Source organism: Bison bison, unplaced genomic scaffold (assembly GCF_000754665.1).
Source record: "Bison bison bison isolate TAMUID 2011002044 unplaced genomic scaffold, Bison_UMD1.0 scf7180017864040, whole genome shotgun sequence".
Lineage (NCBI taxonomy): Eukaryota > Metazoa > Chordata > Mammalia > Artiodactyla > Bovidae > Bison > Bison bison.
Genome location: NW_011494612.1, coordinates 1,825,534 through 1,838,786, shown reverse-complemented (window position 1 = coordinate 1,838,786; position 13,253 = coordinate 1,825,534). Strand labels below are relative to the sequence as shown.

The 13,253-nt window shown below is 37.5% G+C and overlaps 1 protein-coding gene across 1 annotated transcript in view; it reads right to left on the bottom strand.

The window, feature by feature from the left end:
* The window catches only part of LOC104985171, a 30,695-nt gene extending 18,278 nt beyond the window's left edge, over positions 1-12,417 (bottom strand). Inside the window, exons 1-2 of the mRNA XM_010835198.1 lie at positions 12,311-12,417; positions 4,067-4,211 (exon numbers count right to left, since the gene is read on the bottom strand). Of these exons, the coding sequence (XP_010833500.1) occupies positions 4,067-4,211; positions 12,311-12,336 (171 nt within the window). The 5' untranslated portion in view covers positions 12,337-12,417. The remainder of the gene's footprint in view (positions 1-4,066; positions 4,212-12,310) is intronic.
* Positions 12,418-13,253: the final 836 nt, after the last annotated feature.

Here is a 13,253-nt window from a genome sequence, read left to right as displayed (position 1 = left end):
CCATTTTGAGTTTATTTTTGTATATGGTGTTAGAAAGTGTTCTAGTTTCATTCTTTTACAAGTGGTTGACCAGATTTCCCAGCACCACTTGTTAAAGAGATTGTCTTTAATCCACTGTATATTCTTGCCTCCTTTGTCAAAGATAAGGTGTCCATATATGCGTGGATTTATCTCTGGGCTTTCTATTTTGTTCCATTGATCTATATTTCTGTCTTTATGCCAGTACCATACTGTCTTGATAACTGTGGCTTTGTAGTAGAGCCTGAAGTCAGGTAGGTTGATTCTTAAATCATTTAACTTTGATCTTTTACCTTCATTACTTACTTACTGAATGACCTTAGTTGGTCCATGAATATTTAAACACATTCATTTTATTTATTTATTACTTATTTTTAATAATTTTTATTGGAGTATAGTTGATTTACAATGTGTTAGTTTCTGCTGTATAGCAAAGTGACTCAGTTATACATATATCCACTCTTTTTTAGATTCATTTCTGATATAGGCCATTACAGAGTATTGAGTACAGTTCTTTGTGCTATACTGTTATTACTGTTGTTGAGTAGCTCAGTCACATCCAACTCTTGCGACCCCATAGACTGTAGCCTGCCAGGCTCCTCTGTCCACAGGATTTCCCAGGCAATAATACTGGAGTGAGTTGCCATTTCTTTTTCCAGGGGATCTTCCCGACTCAGGGATCAAACCTGGGTCTCCTGCATTGCAGGTAGATTCTTTACTGTCTGAGCCACCAGAGAAACCCCATTTTTTATAGTAGTGTGTATATGTCAGTCCCAATCTCCCAGTTTATCCCCCCACTTTCCGGCACTGGTGACTGTAAGTTTGTTTTCTACATCTGACATGGTTTTATTTTGGAACTGTATGACTGTATTACCTGTTAAAGACATTTAAAAGATTTACAGCCATCAGTGATTGGTTGCCCAGCTATGTAATCCATCATAATGGCAGACTGTGCAAGCTGCACAGGGAGGGAAATGGGGTGGCCACTGAATGAAGAACCAAGTGGCATCAGTGTTCCGGAAGTCTCTGGGAGGTGGAACAAATGTGCTTGAAGATAGTTGAGAGGAATGTCTGAGACTATTTTTTTTTCAAATAATAAAACACACTTTCCTTTTTAATAGCCATTCAAAAATGTACAACAGTTGAAATTGTATTTGAACACTCTTTCTAGGGCTTCTGAGTAACCTTCCTAGATTTAATCATTACCATTTGAGTCCAGGGTATCTCTAGCCCAGGATATGGAGAGCTGTACCATGAAGCATCTTCCCTACCTTCTGCTGCTGAGTATCAGTGAGAGTTGATAGATGGCAATATTGGTGCTCAGATTTAAGAAAATTCTTCAAGGTCATATAGGTAGGTAGTCATTGAACCGGAACAGAAACCTAGCTCTGGCTGGCTAAAAAATGGTAGCTGTTTTCTCTCTGAAGCTATTAAAGAACAATAACAGGGGCTCCTGGGTGTTGCAGTGCTGTGAGTGGTGAATGCACCCCTACCTTCTTCCCTGTTTCTCCTCCCCTTCCTCCTCTCTGAAGCAGATGTTTTTTCCCCTCTCTAAGTGATGTATTTTCTTTCATTGTGGCACTCATTTTCCAGGGAAGTTAGGTCGATGAAAATTGTTGAGTAAAATGGCCAGACCTGGTTAATTCCAAGCCTCACATTCTTTTCATTGAAACATGAATATTGTGGAAGAAAAGACTTGGGATCTGATTTTTTTTGTTACAGGGAAATTCAGTCCATTTACTTTCATTAGGATAACTAATATGTTTGGTCTGATTTCTACCATCTTATTTTATATTTTTTGTTTATTTCTTCTTATTCCCTTATTACTTCTAAAAAGTTTAACAAGTTAAATCCTCCACCAGTACTTAAAATTATGTTGGTAATTGCTTTCATATTTAAATTAAGTGTAACTAAATTTCTGTATCACTTTATCCTGTAACTAAATTTCTGTATCACTTTATCATGTAACTAAATTTCTGTATCACTTTATCAAAGTTAAATAATAACTATTTTTATCCTACTCTTCCAAAGTGAGACCTTTAGCATGGTTTTATGCTTATTTTTGCTGATATACTTCCTCAAGTCATTTTACCAGAAGGCGAATGCAGGTGGTTATCTTTCCACATCTGAAAATTTCCTTTACCTTCACATAAGAGTGATCTTATTGGTCAGTTGTAGAAATTTAACTTAGAATACTGTCCCTTGTCTCATTACTTTGTAATGATTATTCTTCTGTCTTAAGTGTCCAGAATTGTGGCTTTGAGAAGGCTGTCTGTTTCTCTCTCCTTTGCTGGGAATGCCTTCTATTTGGAAGTTTACAAGATTTTCTCTTGGTCTTTGGGGCTCAGAAATTTCATCAGTATATGCCCAGGGCATCATCTTATGACTCATGAAGTCGCTCAGTCGTGTCTGACTCTTTGCGACCCCGTGGACTGTAGCCCATCAGGCTCTTCCATCCATGGGATTCTCCAGGCAAGAATACTGGAGTGGGTTGCCATTTCCTTCTCCAGGGTAAACATATTCATTTTAAAAATAACAAAGTTCTCTAACTTGATTAACAGCAACATTAAAAAGTTAATTAATGCTTGAGAAATTCTTTGGGACAATCTGGGGATTCGCTAACATACTTTCAAGTAATTCACTTATTCTTCAGAACTATTTTTAAAAAACTAAGAAACACAAACACGTTTTAGATTATTGAAAAATGTAGTCTGTCTTTGGCTGTTCGGTTTACATGTTTGTGGAAGCATCTTTCCCAATCTGTTATGTGCTTTGGGAATTTTTTTTTTGCTTGTTACTGTCATAGAATAAAAAACATTTTAAGTTAAATTTCCTGTAGTTGCCACATCCAATTGCCTTTTTGTGCTGTTTCCTGAGACTCTAGCTGGGGAAAAAATGAATTTAAGCTAAAGCTATATTGAAAATAAAGTTTCCGTTTTTCAACTGATATCTAATTTTGGGTAAAAAAACTGTGTTTTTTAAAGGAGTTATGTGGTTGATTTGGGGGTTTCTAGCATCACAGGAAAATGAGCCATTGCATTTCTTTGTTTATATCTATGAAAGGCTGTCAACATATTGCAGTTGTGTGACCATGCTTTCTTCTTAAAGGACTGGTGAATATTCCTATGTCTTACCCTGTTCTTCTTCCTTTTTTGATTTTGATGAACCAAGTGATTAACCATTGGTTCAATAAATATTTTTGAAACTAGAATGCTTCATTTCAACTCACTAATTTATTGAAAATAAATATGGTGCCCCTGCTATGTGGCAGGCACTATCTCAGACACTAAAGACACAAAGTTAAATAAAATATGGTATTTGTGCTTGAAAAACTCGTTTTCTGTAATTTGAGAGGCAAACATAGAAATCACTTATTTTCATCCAAGGAACAATTGGAAAATTTTTGAATGAAGGAAAGGAGGGACAAAACTTTGTGATTCCACTTAGATGGGTTGAAGAACAATCTTAGAAATGGTGAGTTTAGGAAGAAACTTTTTTATCTTGTGGACAAAGGATATTCCATAAAGAAAGGAGATAATTTTTAGACTAGAGACAGAATTTGAACTCAGTGGGGAAAGGAAGGGACACCATTGTTATGTCTCTGGTCATTATCTTTTCTATTCATCTCTATCTCTTTTGTTTTCCTTCCTCCACCCCAGAGTCTTTCCTTTCTGAGTTGGGACTGAGAGTAGCAATTTTCATTTTCTCCCCAGTTACAAGGATAGGTTTAAGACATGTGTGTGTGTTTGCTAAGTTGCTTTGGTCAAGTCCAGCTTTTTGTGGCCTTACTGACTGTAGCCTGCCAGACTCCTCAGTCCACGGGATTTCCCAAGCAAGAATACTGAAGTGGGTTGCCATGCCCTTCTCCAGGGGATCTTCCCTACCCAGGGATTGAACCCGCATCTCTTATGCTCCTGCCTTGGCTAGCAGGTTCTTTACCAAGTGCCACCTTGGAAGACATGTATACACTTATTAAAAAGTGTAAAATGTTAAGTAAAATGCAGGTTAAACTTATGACTAAGTAAAGAACTAATTAAAAAATTCTTACCAGGGATGATATTCCAGAATCGGAACGAGAATATAGTGTTCTGTTCCTGGATAGAGCCCACAGAGTGTGTGTCTCACTCAGATAGGAGCTGTAGGATGAATTAGATGGACAAGTCTTCTGATCGCTTGTGTTTTGACCTGAGGAGCTGAGCAAAAGAAAATGCTTAAGAGGTTTAAGAGGGAGGGGATATATGAATACTTATGCCTGATTCACATTTTTGCATGGAAGAAACCAATACAACATTGTAAAGCAATTATCCTCCAATTAAACATTTTAAAAAATGCTTAAAGTTTTTAAATGTAAACATCTTTGTATAAAACAATAGCCACAAATTATAAGCACCAGCTTTTCCATTTATAAGAGAGATAAATGATACCCTAGGAATTCTGTCATAGTCCTAAACACATTTTTTATGGCTGACAGTCACTTAAGGCAAATTCTCCTCCAGGTAAGACTGTCTACAGAGACTGCACATCTTAGAAAAGTAAATCTAATGGTACACACGAAGACATGCTCATAGGATGTGAACAAGGAAATCAGCCCTAATTTTGGAATACCATTCCTGGTACAGATTTGGCTTAGGCCAAATAAGCTTTAAACTCCCTACTGGTTTTCCCACTGATCTGGGTCTTCCATTTTCCATGAAATTTCCCCAAAACCTATTATATTTCCTCAAATTGGTGGCAAACATATTAAAAATTCAGGTTCTTTAATCAATTTTACTCACTTTGAAATACTGCTCAAATAGTTCACTTAAAAACAGTCCTATTCTCTCTGTATTCCCACTGTTATGCCACTGAGATATAAAATGTCTTTTTGCTTTCCTGCATTTATTATTTACTGTTATTCTTGCACTTTTCCCTTTCTCCTCAGGAGTGGTTATGTTTCTCTTTCTGTAATTGGTACTGTATATTACTTTAGGTCAATTTAAAAATGATATCTGAGTATGCTTTTCCATGTTAAATAAAACTAGAAACTGTATCTATCTCTGGCCTCTTTTTACACTTGATGGATTATTTTTCAGGCTCCGAGAATCTTAAGAGACAGCATTCTATATTTTATGGCACAGTTATTATGAAGGTCTGTAGCAATTTTGCTTACAAGAAACTGACACATCTCTTGTATATTGAAGTTGCCTTCATGAAGTATAATGTAGAAATGTCTTTCATTTTTCATGTATTAACTGATGTGTTAGAGTAGACGAGCATAGCCATTACATCATATTCTAAAAATAGTGCTACTATGCCATTAAGTGAATAAAACTGTGCCTTGTTATCAAGGAAAAAATTATCCTTCCATCAGAAAATATATACCTCTCCAATATTCCCCAACTGAGCAATTCTTTAATAACCTGGACATGGTTTTCTTGACATTACCAAAGAATACTTTGCCATGGTAACAAATTAACAAACATTAGAAAAACATTACAGTGTGCAAAATGTATTACTCCCGAAGCGGGTAAATCCTGCTATCTCTAACCTGAGTTTTGCCAACAATCAGGGAGAATAAAATAATGCAAAATGGAATAGTATTTCAGGGGATGAACAGAGGATAAACATTTAACTGACTTTTGGTTCTCTTGTCTTCATGAAAATATGCTAGCCATTTCCTGCCAAAATGAAATCAGGAAAATAAGGATAATGACATGACTGACTCTTCTGTGATTCTGAACTTTAGTCATGGTTACACAGGGATGAGGGCCTGACAAAACATGGGGCACTGGAGAAGGGAATGGCAAATCATTTCAGTATTATTGCCTTAAGAACCTTATCAACGGTATGAAAAATCTGGCTTAAAACTCAACATTCAAAAAACTAAGATCATGGCATCCAGTTGTATCCCTTCATGGCAAATAGATGGGGAAAACATGGAAACTGTGTCAGATTTCATTTTCTTGGGCTTCAAAATCAATGCTTACACTGACTGTTGTCACGCAATTAAAAGACGCTTGCCCCTTGGAAGAATAACTATGGGAAACCTAGACAGTGTATTAAAAAGCAGAGACATTACTTTGCTGACAAAGGTCCGTATAGTCAAAGCTTTGGTTTTTCCAGTAGTCATGTATGGATGTGAGAGTTGGACCATAAAAAGGCTGAGCACTGAAGAACTGACGCTTCCAAACTGTGGTGTTGGAGAAGACTCTTGAGAATCCCTTGGACTGCAAGGAGATCCAACCAGTCTGTCCTAAAGGAAATCAACCCTGAATAGTCATTGGAAGGACTGATGCTGAAGCTGATGATCCAATACTTTGGCCACCTGATGCAAAGAGTTGACTCATTGGAAAGGACTCTGATGCTGGGAAAGATTGAAGGCAGAAGGAGAAGGGGACAACAGAGGATGAGATGGTTGGATGGCATCACTGACTCAATGAACATGAGTTTGAGCAAACTCAGGGAGATAGTGAAGGACAGGGAAGCCCATGGGGTCGTGCTGCGGTCCATAGGGTCACCAAGAGCCAGACACAACTTCACAACTGAACAACAGCACAGTGATGAGAAGCAGACCCAATAGGAAAATCTGGAAGTGTCTCTCTCTCTTGTTTTTAAACCTAAAATGTGAGAAATGGTCTTATTTTGTTTAAAGGAGAGCACAGGGAACCATAAATTCACAAAGCCAAAATGTCTGATAAGAAAGATCCAGTTGATTGGGTTTTCACTGTGCTTTGGTTGGGCAGTGCTGCAAGACCACGTACAACAGCTTCAAGGGAAAATCACATTTACAAGTAACTGAAAATCATCTCATTATCTTAATTTACATTAGATTATTTGAGAGTTTAAACTGGAAGAACTATTTGTGCAATTATCTTGACTGCTACTAGACATTTACGAATAACAGAAAGTAATTAAAACTTTGGTAACAGAAATAAATAGGCAAATAACATCCGCACTCTTTCTTTCTCTTTCACTGGCTTTTTTCCTGCCAGAATGGAATGAAATAAATTTGGTCTAGAGTTTCAGCTAAGGACAGATTATCTGAGAAGATTCTAACCAGTAGATAACTAGTCTGACTCTCTTTCAGTGTGATTACTTTCTGTGGGTCTCAAAGGCTGAATTCTTTCTCTCATACTCGTATATTCCTCCTGGACATACACCAGAGGGCAGTGGTGAAGAGCAGTGTGCTGACATCGTGAAGTAAAACCTTTGGGGAATTCTGAAGCTCTTCTTTGTTCCATTACTTCTATCACAAGTTCCATATAGAAGTTTACTTTGGTCCAGTTTGGGGGGAAAAATATCAGCAAAGAAAGATAATTTGTGATCCTTTAGTTTAAAAAAAGAAAAGGTAGAGCATCTTCCAGGTTATCTAACTAATCCAAACTTCTACCCCATCTGCCTTCATGCACACGTCACTGACGTTCAGAGTGCAAAACCATGAGTCCTGGGAACGTAAAACTGTTACTGCTATGACCTTGGGTCACTTAGCACCTCTGGTGGATCCTTACCTTTAATATTCAGAAGATGATGCGGACTCTGCCTGAGTTAAAAGCTTTTTTGGTTTGGTTTTGTGTTTTTTTGGCAACAATATTAACAGGATGACAACTATTACTAATATAATGATTTTATAATTGACATTTATTAATCATATGCCACGGAGAAGGCAATGGGACCCCACTCCAGTACTCTTGCCTGGAAAATCCCATGGACGGAGGAGCCTGGTAGGCTGCAGTCCACGGGTCGCTAAGAGTCGGACACGACTGAGCGACTTCACTTTCACTTTTCACTTTCATGCATTGGAGAAGGAAATGGCAACCCCCTCCAGTGTTCTTGCCTGGAGAATCCCAGGGACGGGGGAGCCTGGTGGGCTGCCATCTATGGGGTCACACAGAGTCGGACACGACTGAAGTGACTTAGTATTAGCATTAGCAATCATATGCTATGTGCTAGGCATTACACTAAGAACTTTACAGAGATTAACTCATTTAATCATTGTTGTTGTTCAGCCACCAAGTTGTGTCCAACTGTTTGCAACTCCATGGACTGCAGCACATCAGGACTCCTTATCCTTTGCTATCTCCCAGAGTTTGCTCAAATTCATGTCCATTGAGTCAGTGATGCCATCCAACCATCTCATCCTTTGCCACCCTCTTCTCCTTTTGCTTTTAATCTTTCCCAGCATTAAGGTCTTTCCCAATGAGTCAGCTCTTCATATCAGGTGGCCAAAGTATTTAATCATTAAAATCACCGAAGTGCGTAACATTGTTATTTTGATTTTAGTGATGAGGAAGCAGAGACCCAAAAAGGTGGCATAACTTGTCCAAGTCAAACAAGTAAATGATCAAGTGTTTTTAATTACTACAATTCAAATAAGATTCAGACAAGTTACTGTGATTCTTTAAATAACTGTAAATCTGTATCATTTATTCAGATGCAGGTGTTATTAGGGAAGATCATTAGTATTGATTTTTCCTATTCTGATTGCTTCACTTAACTACAGATAAATAATTCAGTAGTTAATAAAACATGTAAATCTGAGCACTGACTCTTTACTGAAAATAAATGGTAAGCCTTTAGTAGTAGAACCTATGAGAACATCATTCTAGGTGATATCAAGCTGTTTTAAAAACCCTCTCATGTCTTCCCTCCCCAAGGAAAATAAAACCAGGCTTATAGTTTAGTTAGTATTTTGGTTTACTCATTTTTAATCTTTCTGCCTGCATTGAACAAACAATTATCATAAATTGCAACTCTAAACCTTATGAAAGAGAAATTAATTTTATTAATGCTGTAATATAATGTTGCCATGACTAAAACAGTACAGCATTTGTCAGGAGTGATTTATGATGTCTTTAAAATAAGTGGTATTATCTGAATTGGCCATCTGTTCTTGGTTTCAAAAAGTGTAGAATGGCCAACAAGAGGGAACCTGGTGAGCTGAGACTGCAGGACAAAAAACAACAATAATATAAGTTATCAATTCATGAGCCCCTTTCATTGGAAGATTGCATTGTTGTTTACAATCAGAAATTGATAAGCCTCATAAATTGTCGGCTGCAAAGGGATGCTATCTGTTTAATTAAAATGTCAAGTTGGTGATTATGTAGCTTTGCAAGGAGAGGAAAACAGGAAGTGGCAGATGGCCGAGTTTCTAAGGTGAAGCGAAGGAGGCGGTATTGAACACACACCATCCAGAAGGCCAGGGGGCTGCTTCAGACAGTCAGCGTGGTCAAGATGGCATTGCTTACAACTCCATTTCTAAATGTTCCATTTATATTTAGTGCTGCATCATGAGAGCTTTGTATTTAGAAGAAAAAGAAAAAGCTCAATTGTATTTTTCAGTAATCAAAGGACGCTCCCCAAGTCCTCAGATGCTTTCTTTCTCCCCCCCCATTATTGAGCGAGGTTCTCAGATCTAGTGGGATCTTGCTAAACCCATGCACTTAGGTTATCAGCTAGAGGAAACTTACCATGAACTCTAGAGCATTAAATTTGGCTGAAAGAAGATATCAATCCAATCTCTGATTACTCTGACAATTCTTCTTATCTTTTAAAATCCAGAAACCCTGTCCTTTCTATGCCTATGTATAAGTTAATTCACTTGTAAAACAGGTGATGATTGTGCTATCTACATGTTAGGGATGGTGATGAGATATTGTAAAACACCGAGAATGGAGGTTTCATGAAATCAAGAAGTCTTTTGCAATTATAACATGTTAGTGTCTGAAATAGCAAATTTGGTATACCATGTTATTGCATTCAAATTTCTGATGGCTCTAAATTAAGTTCCTAGAACTAAATTCATAAATTAAGTAATCATATAGCAATGAATGTTCTAAAATACTCATGTGTTTTACAAATATCCCTAAAATTTTAGTGCCTAAGGCCCAGAATTTTAACAGATATATCTGAAATTATTTAGATTGTTGATTCTAAAAACATAGAGGAACAAATTATAATTTTGAAAAATATACAACAAAAATTGTCATTTCTTTATTTCTATCTTAATGGTCAGATTTTAATTTTATGTAACCTTGTATTTAATGAATTTTTCCTGTTCCTGTTCCTCTAGCCCCATGTGCATTCCTATAAACACAAATAGGCCCCCATATTAAGGTGCAACAAGAGTAAAAGGACAAATGTATCAAAATTCTTTAGAGGAAAAGCTTGTAAACTTCAGTACCTATTAATGGGCTCATTGATATTTTTAGAAACACAAAGTTATATTAAAATCCTAGGAACAATGAAGATAAACTGAGATACCTCTAAGTTTTCTTTATAAAATTATATTTAGAAATTTTTAGAATGTTATTGTAACCACATGTATATCTGCTATTTAGAAGGTTCCCAGTACTTGAGGAATGTTTTACTACTACCTATATTGTTACAGTTTTGAAAATTCAGCCACATGTAACACTGAAAGGGAGAAGAATATATACACTAAAGGACAATATGTGATTAGGTAGTTTTGTTAACAGAGAAAAAACTAGAAAATTTCAAATGAAATTAACAGTATGTTAGGAAGATAGTATGATCAAGGCTTATTTCATGATGTGCAGAAATGTGATCGAACAAATACTGGCACTAAGAAAACGTTTTTTTTCCTTTTGTCTCCTTCCTTCCCTCCCTCCCACTCTTTCCCCACTCCTTCAAAATTTGAAGATTAAAGTTTAAATTAGCAGCCTGGTTATCACTTTTACCCTGTCTCTGAAATAATTTTATAAAATGTACTGCTACTGCTGCTGCTAAGTCACTTCAGTCGTGTCCGACTCTGTGCGACCTCGTAGACGGCAGCCCACCAGGCTCCCCCATCCCTGGGATTCTCCAGGCAAGAACACTGGAGCGGGTTGCCATTTCCTTCTCCAATGATGAAAGTGAAAAGTGAAAGCAAAGCCGCTTAGTAGTGTTCAACTTGCAGCGACTCTAGGGACTGCAGCACCAGGCTCCGCCGTCCATGGGATTTTCCAGGCAAGAGTACTGGAGTGGGGTGCATTGCCTTCTCTGAAAATGTACTAGCTTAAAAATAATAATATTGATCATAAATATCATTTTTTTACAGAATTCATGAGTAAACTTCCTCTTGGTACAGTGTATTCAAGGGTGTTAGCAAGTAGGAAAAATAAATTTATAACTGGTCACAAAATTTCTACACATTTAAAAACTATTGATTCACCTGCCCATTTCTAATTATTTCAGTTTTTGACATTAAAATCAACATAACATCTACATACTGCTGAGATGAGATGTTCAGAGTTTGCTAACTAAAAGAAAACTTCTGTAATATAACTGCTTCAGCCTTTAAATCCCTGCTTAAGCATGATTCCTATCTTAACTATAGGCAGTAAATTTAGGGAGCTATAAATAAATTTCACACAGTCATGAAAGCACGATGTATTTCATCCTGTGAAGGTGCAAATCTCACTTTTTTAAGGATGAGAGCCAATTTAAACTCATATAAGGACAAAACATTCAAGTCCTTAAGAGACCTAATCATATATTGTCTAATTATCAGCATGCTTTGAGAAACATTTATGAAACAGCTATAAAATTTAGGAATGAGGAAACAAGTATTGGATTTTGGCCTCTAATTTAATCTGATTTATGACTTTATTGATCTAGTAAAAGTCCTGTTTTCTGGTAGTTATTTCATTTAAATGTAACTCATAGATGAAACTAATATTAACTATAATTAGTGGGTATTACCCCACTCCAGTACTCTTGCCTGGAAAATCCCATGGACGGAGGCGCCTGGTAGGCTGCAATCCATGGGGTCGTGAAGAGTCGGACATAACTAAGTGACTTCACTTTTCACTTTCATGCACTGGAGAAGGAAATGGCAACCCACTCCAGTGTTCTTGCCTGGAGAATCCCAGGGATGGGGGAGCCTGGTGGGCTGCCGTCTGTGGGGTTGCACAGAGTCGGACACGACTGAAGCAACTTAGCAGCAGCAGCGGCGGCAGTGGATATTAACTAATAGATATTTCCTTCTGGCTGTCCTATCTGACCTTCCCCCTGAAGTTCACACAGGCTCTCTTAACGTGCTGTGTGTAGCTATAAATGTACCACTACTAGACAGTAAGTCCAGCTCTCTGTTACAGCAGTTTAGATAGATTACCTGAATTGCATTTGTAGCCAGTTGCCTGCATATAGGAGAGGCGGTGGCTCATTTCTCTAAGCAACAGTCATCAGTAACCCAGATTTCATTATTTTACATTTTTAAATGAAATTTAATCCAGGAACACACAAAAACCTCTGGTTGTCTGTTTTCTCTCAAGGAATGAATAAGACCACTTACAACATTTCATTTGCTTACCTTTCGGACATGTCTTGTTGGTGCATAAAGTTCCTCTGGCCTTCCTAAACCTATTTTTCTGAAGACATTTTTCATCCCATTCCCAGAAAAGCTGTCCAGCAAGAATCAACAGCCTCCTTTTGGGGTCTTCCATGTATTCACCGTGACCAAGGAAACAAGCTGTTACCTAGCAACCTGGCCCTTTAGGAGGTATTTGTTACCAATCTCTTAGTGCTCATCAAAGGAATTCCTGTGCTCCTGGAGCAGCTAATGGTGAATGTTGTTTCCAGGGAGTTTTCTAAACCGTGGTATAACTGAACCTTGACTACAGAAACATAAATTATAGCAGAGGAGCAAATGGCCCTGGCATCCCTGAAAAGTGTGCTGTCTTCAGCTCTATTATTTCTTGAATTGTCTGCATCTGGCTTGGGTTTCGTTGAAGTGGTACTCATGCAATGTATCCCTCAGTATTTGGTTTCATACTCCTCTTCTGTAGTTTCAGAACAAGCAGAAGGAGCAAAAGGGAAGTTATCTAATTCCAGTTTGAAACTTGCTCAGATAAAACACCTTGGACCTGAAGGTAGGGAATTCTGCCTTGTTCAGCACAAAGAAAGAAAAAGTATTTCAAAGCAAATGTTTATAACCTGTCACAGAAAAAGGAGATCATATCATATTGTATTCTCATTTACTGATTCAAGAAGTCTGCTTAGAGTACCTGCTATGTGTGTAGATAGCACTGTGAATTTTTAACTTCAGGAGCTGATGAAAGTTCTCTCAGCCTGCTCCTTGCATGCCTTCTTTCCTCCAAATAGAAAATGTGAGCTGTGCTTTTGAGGACTGAGAACTTGTTGTTTGCCAGAAGCACAGTAAACACTTTGATAGTCTCTACTGATTCAGAGAACAAGACATTCAGGAAACCATTTTATTCAAAACCTCATTTCAAAACAAGATGTTTGGCATGTCC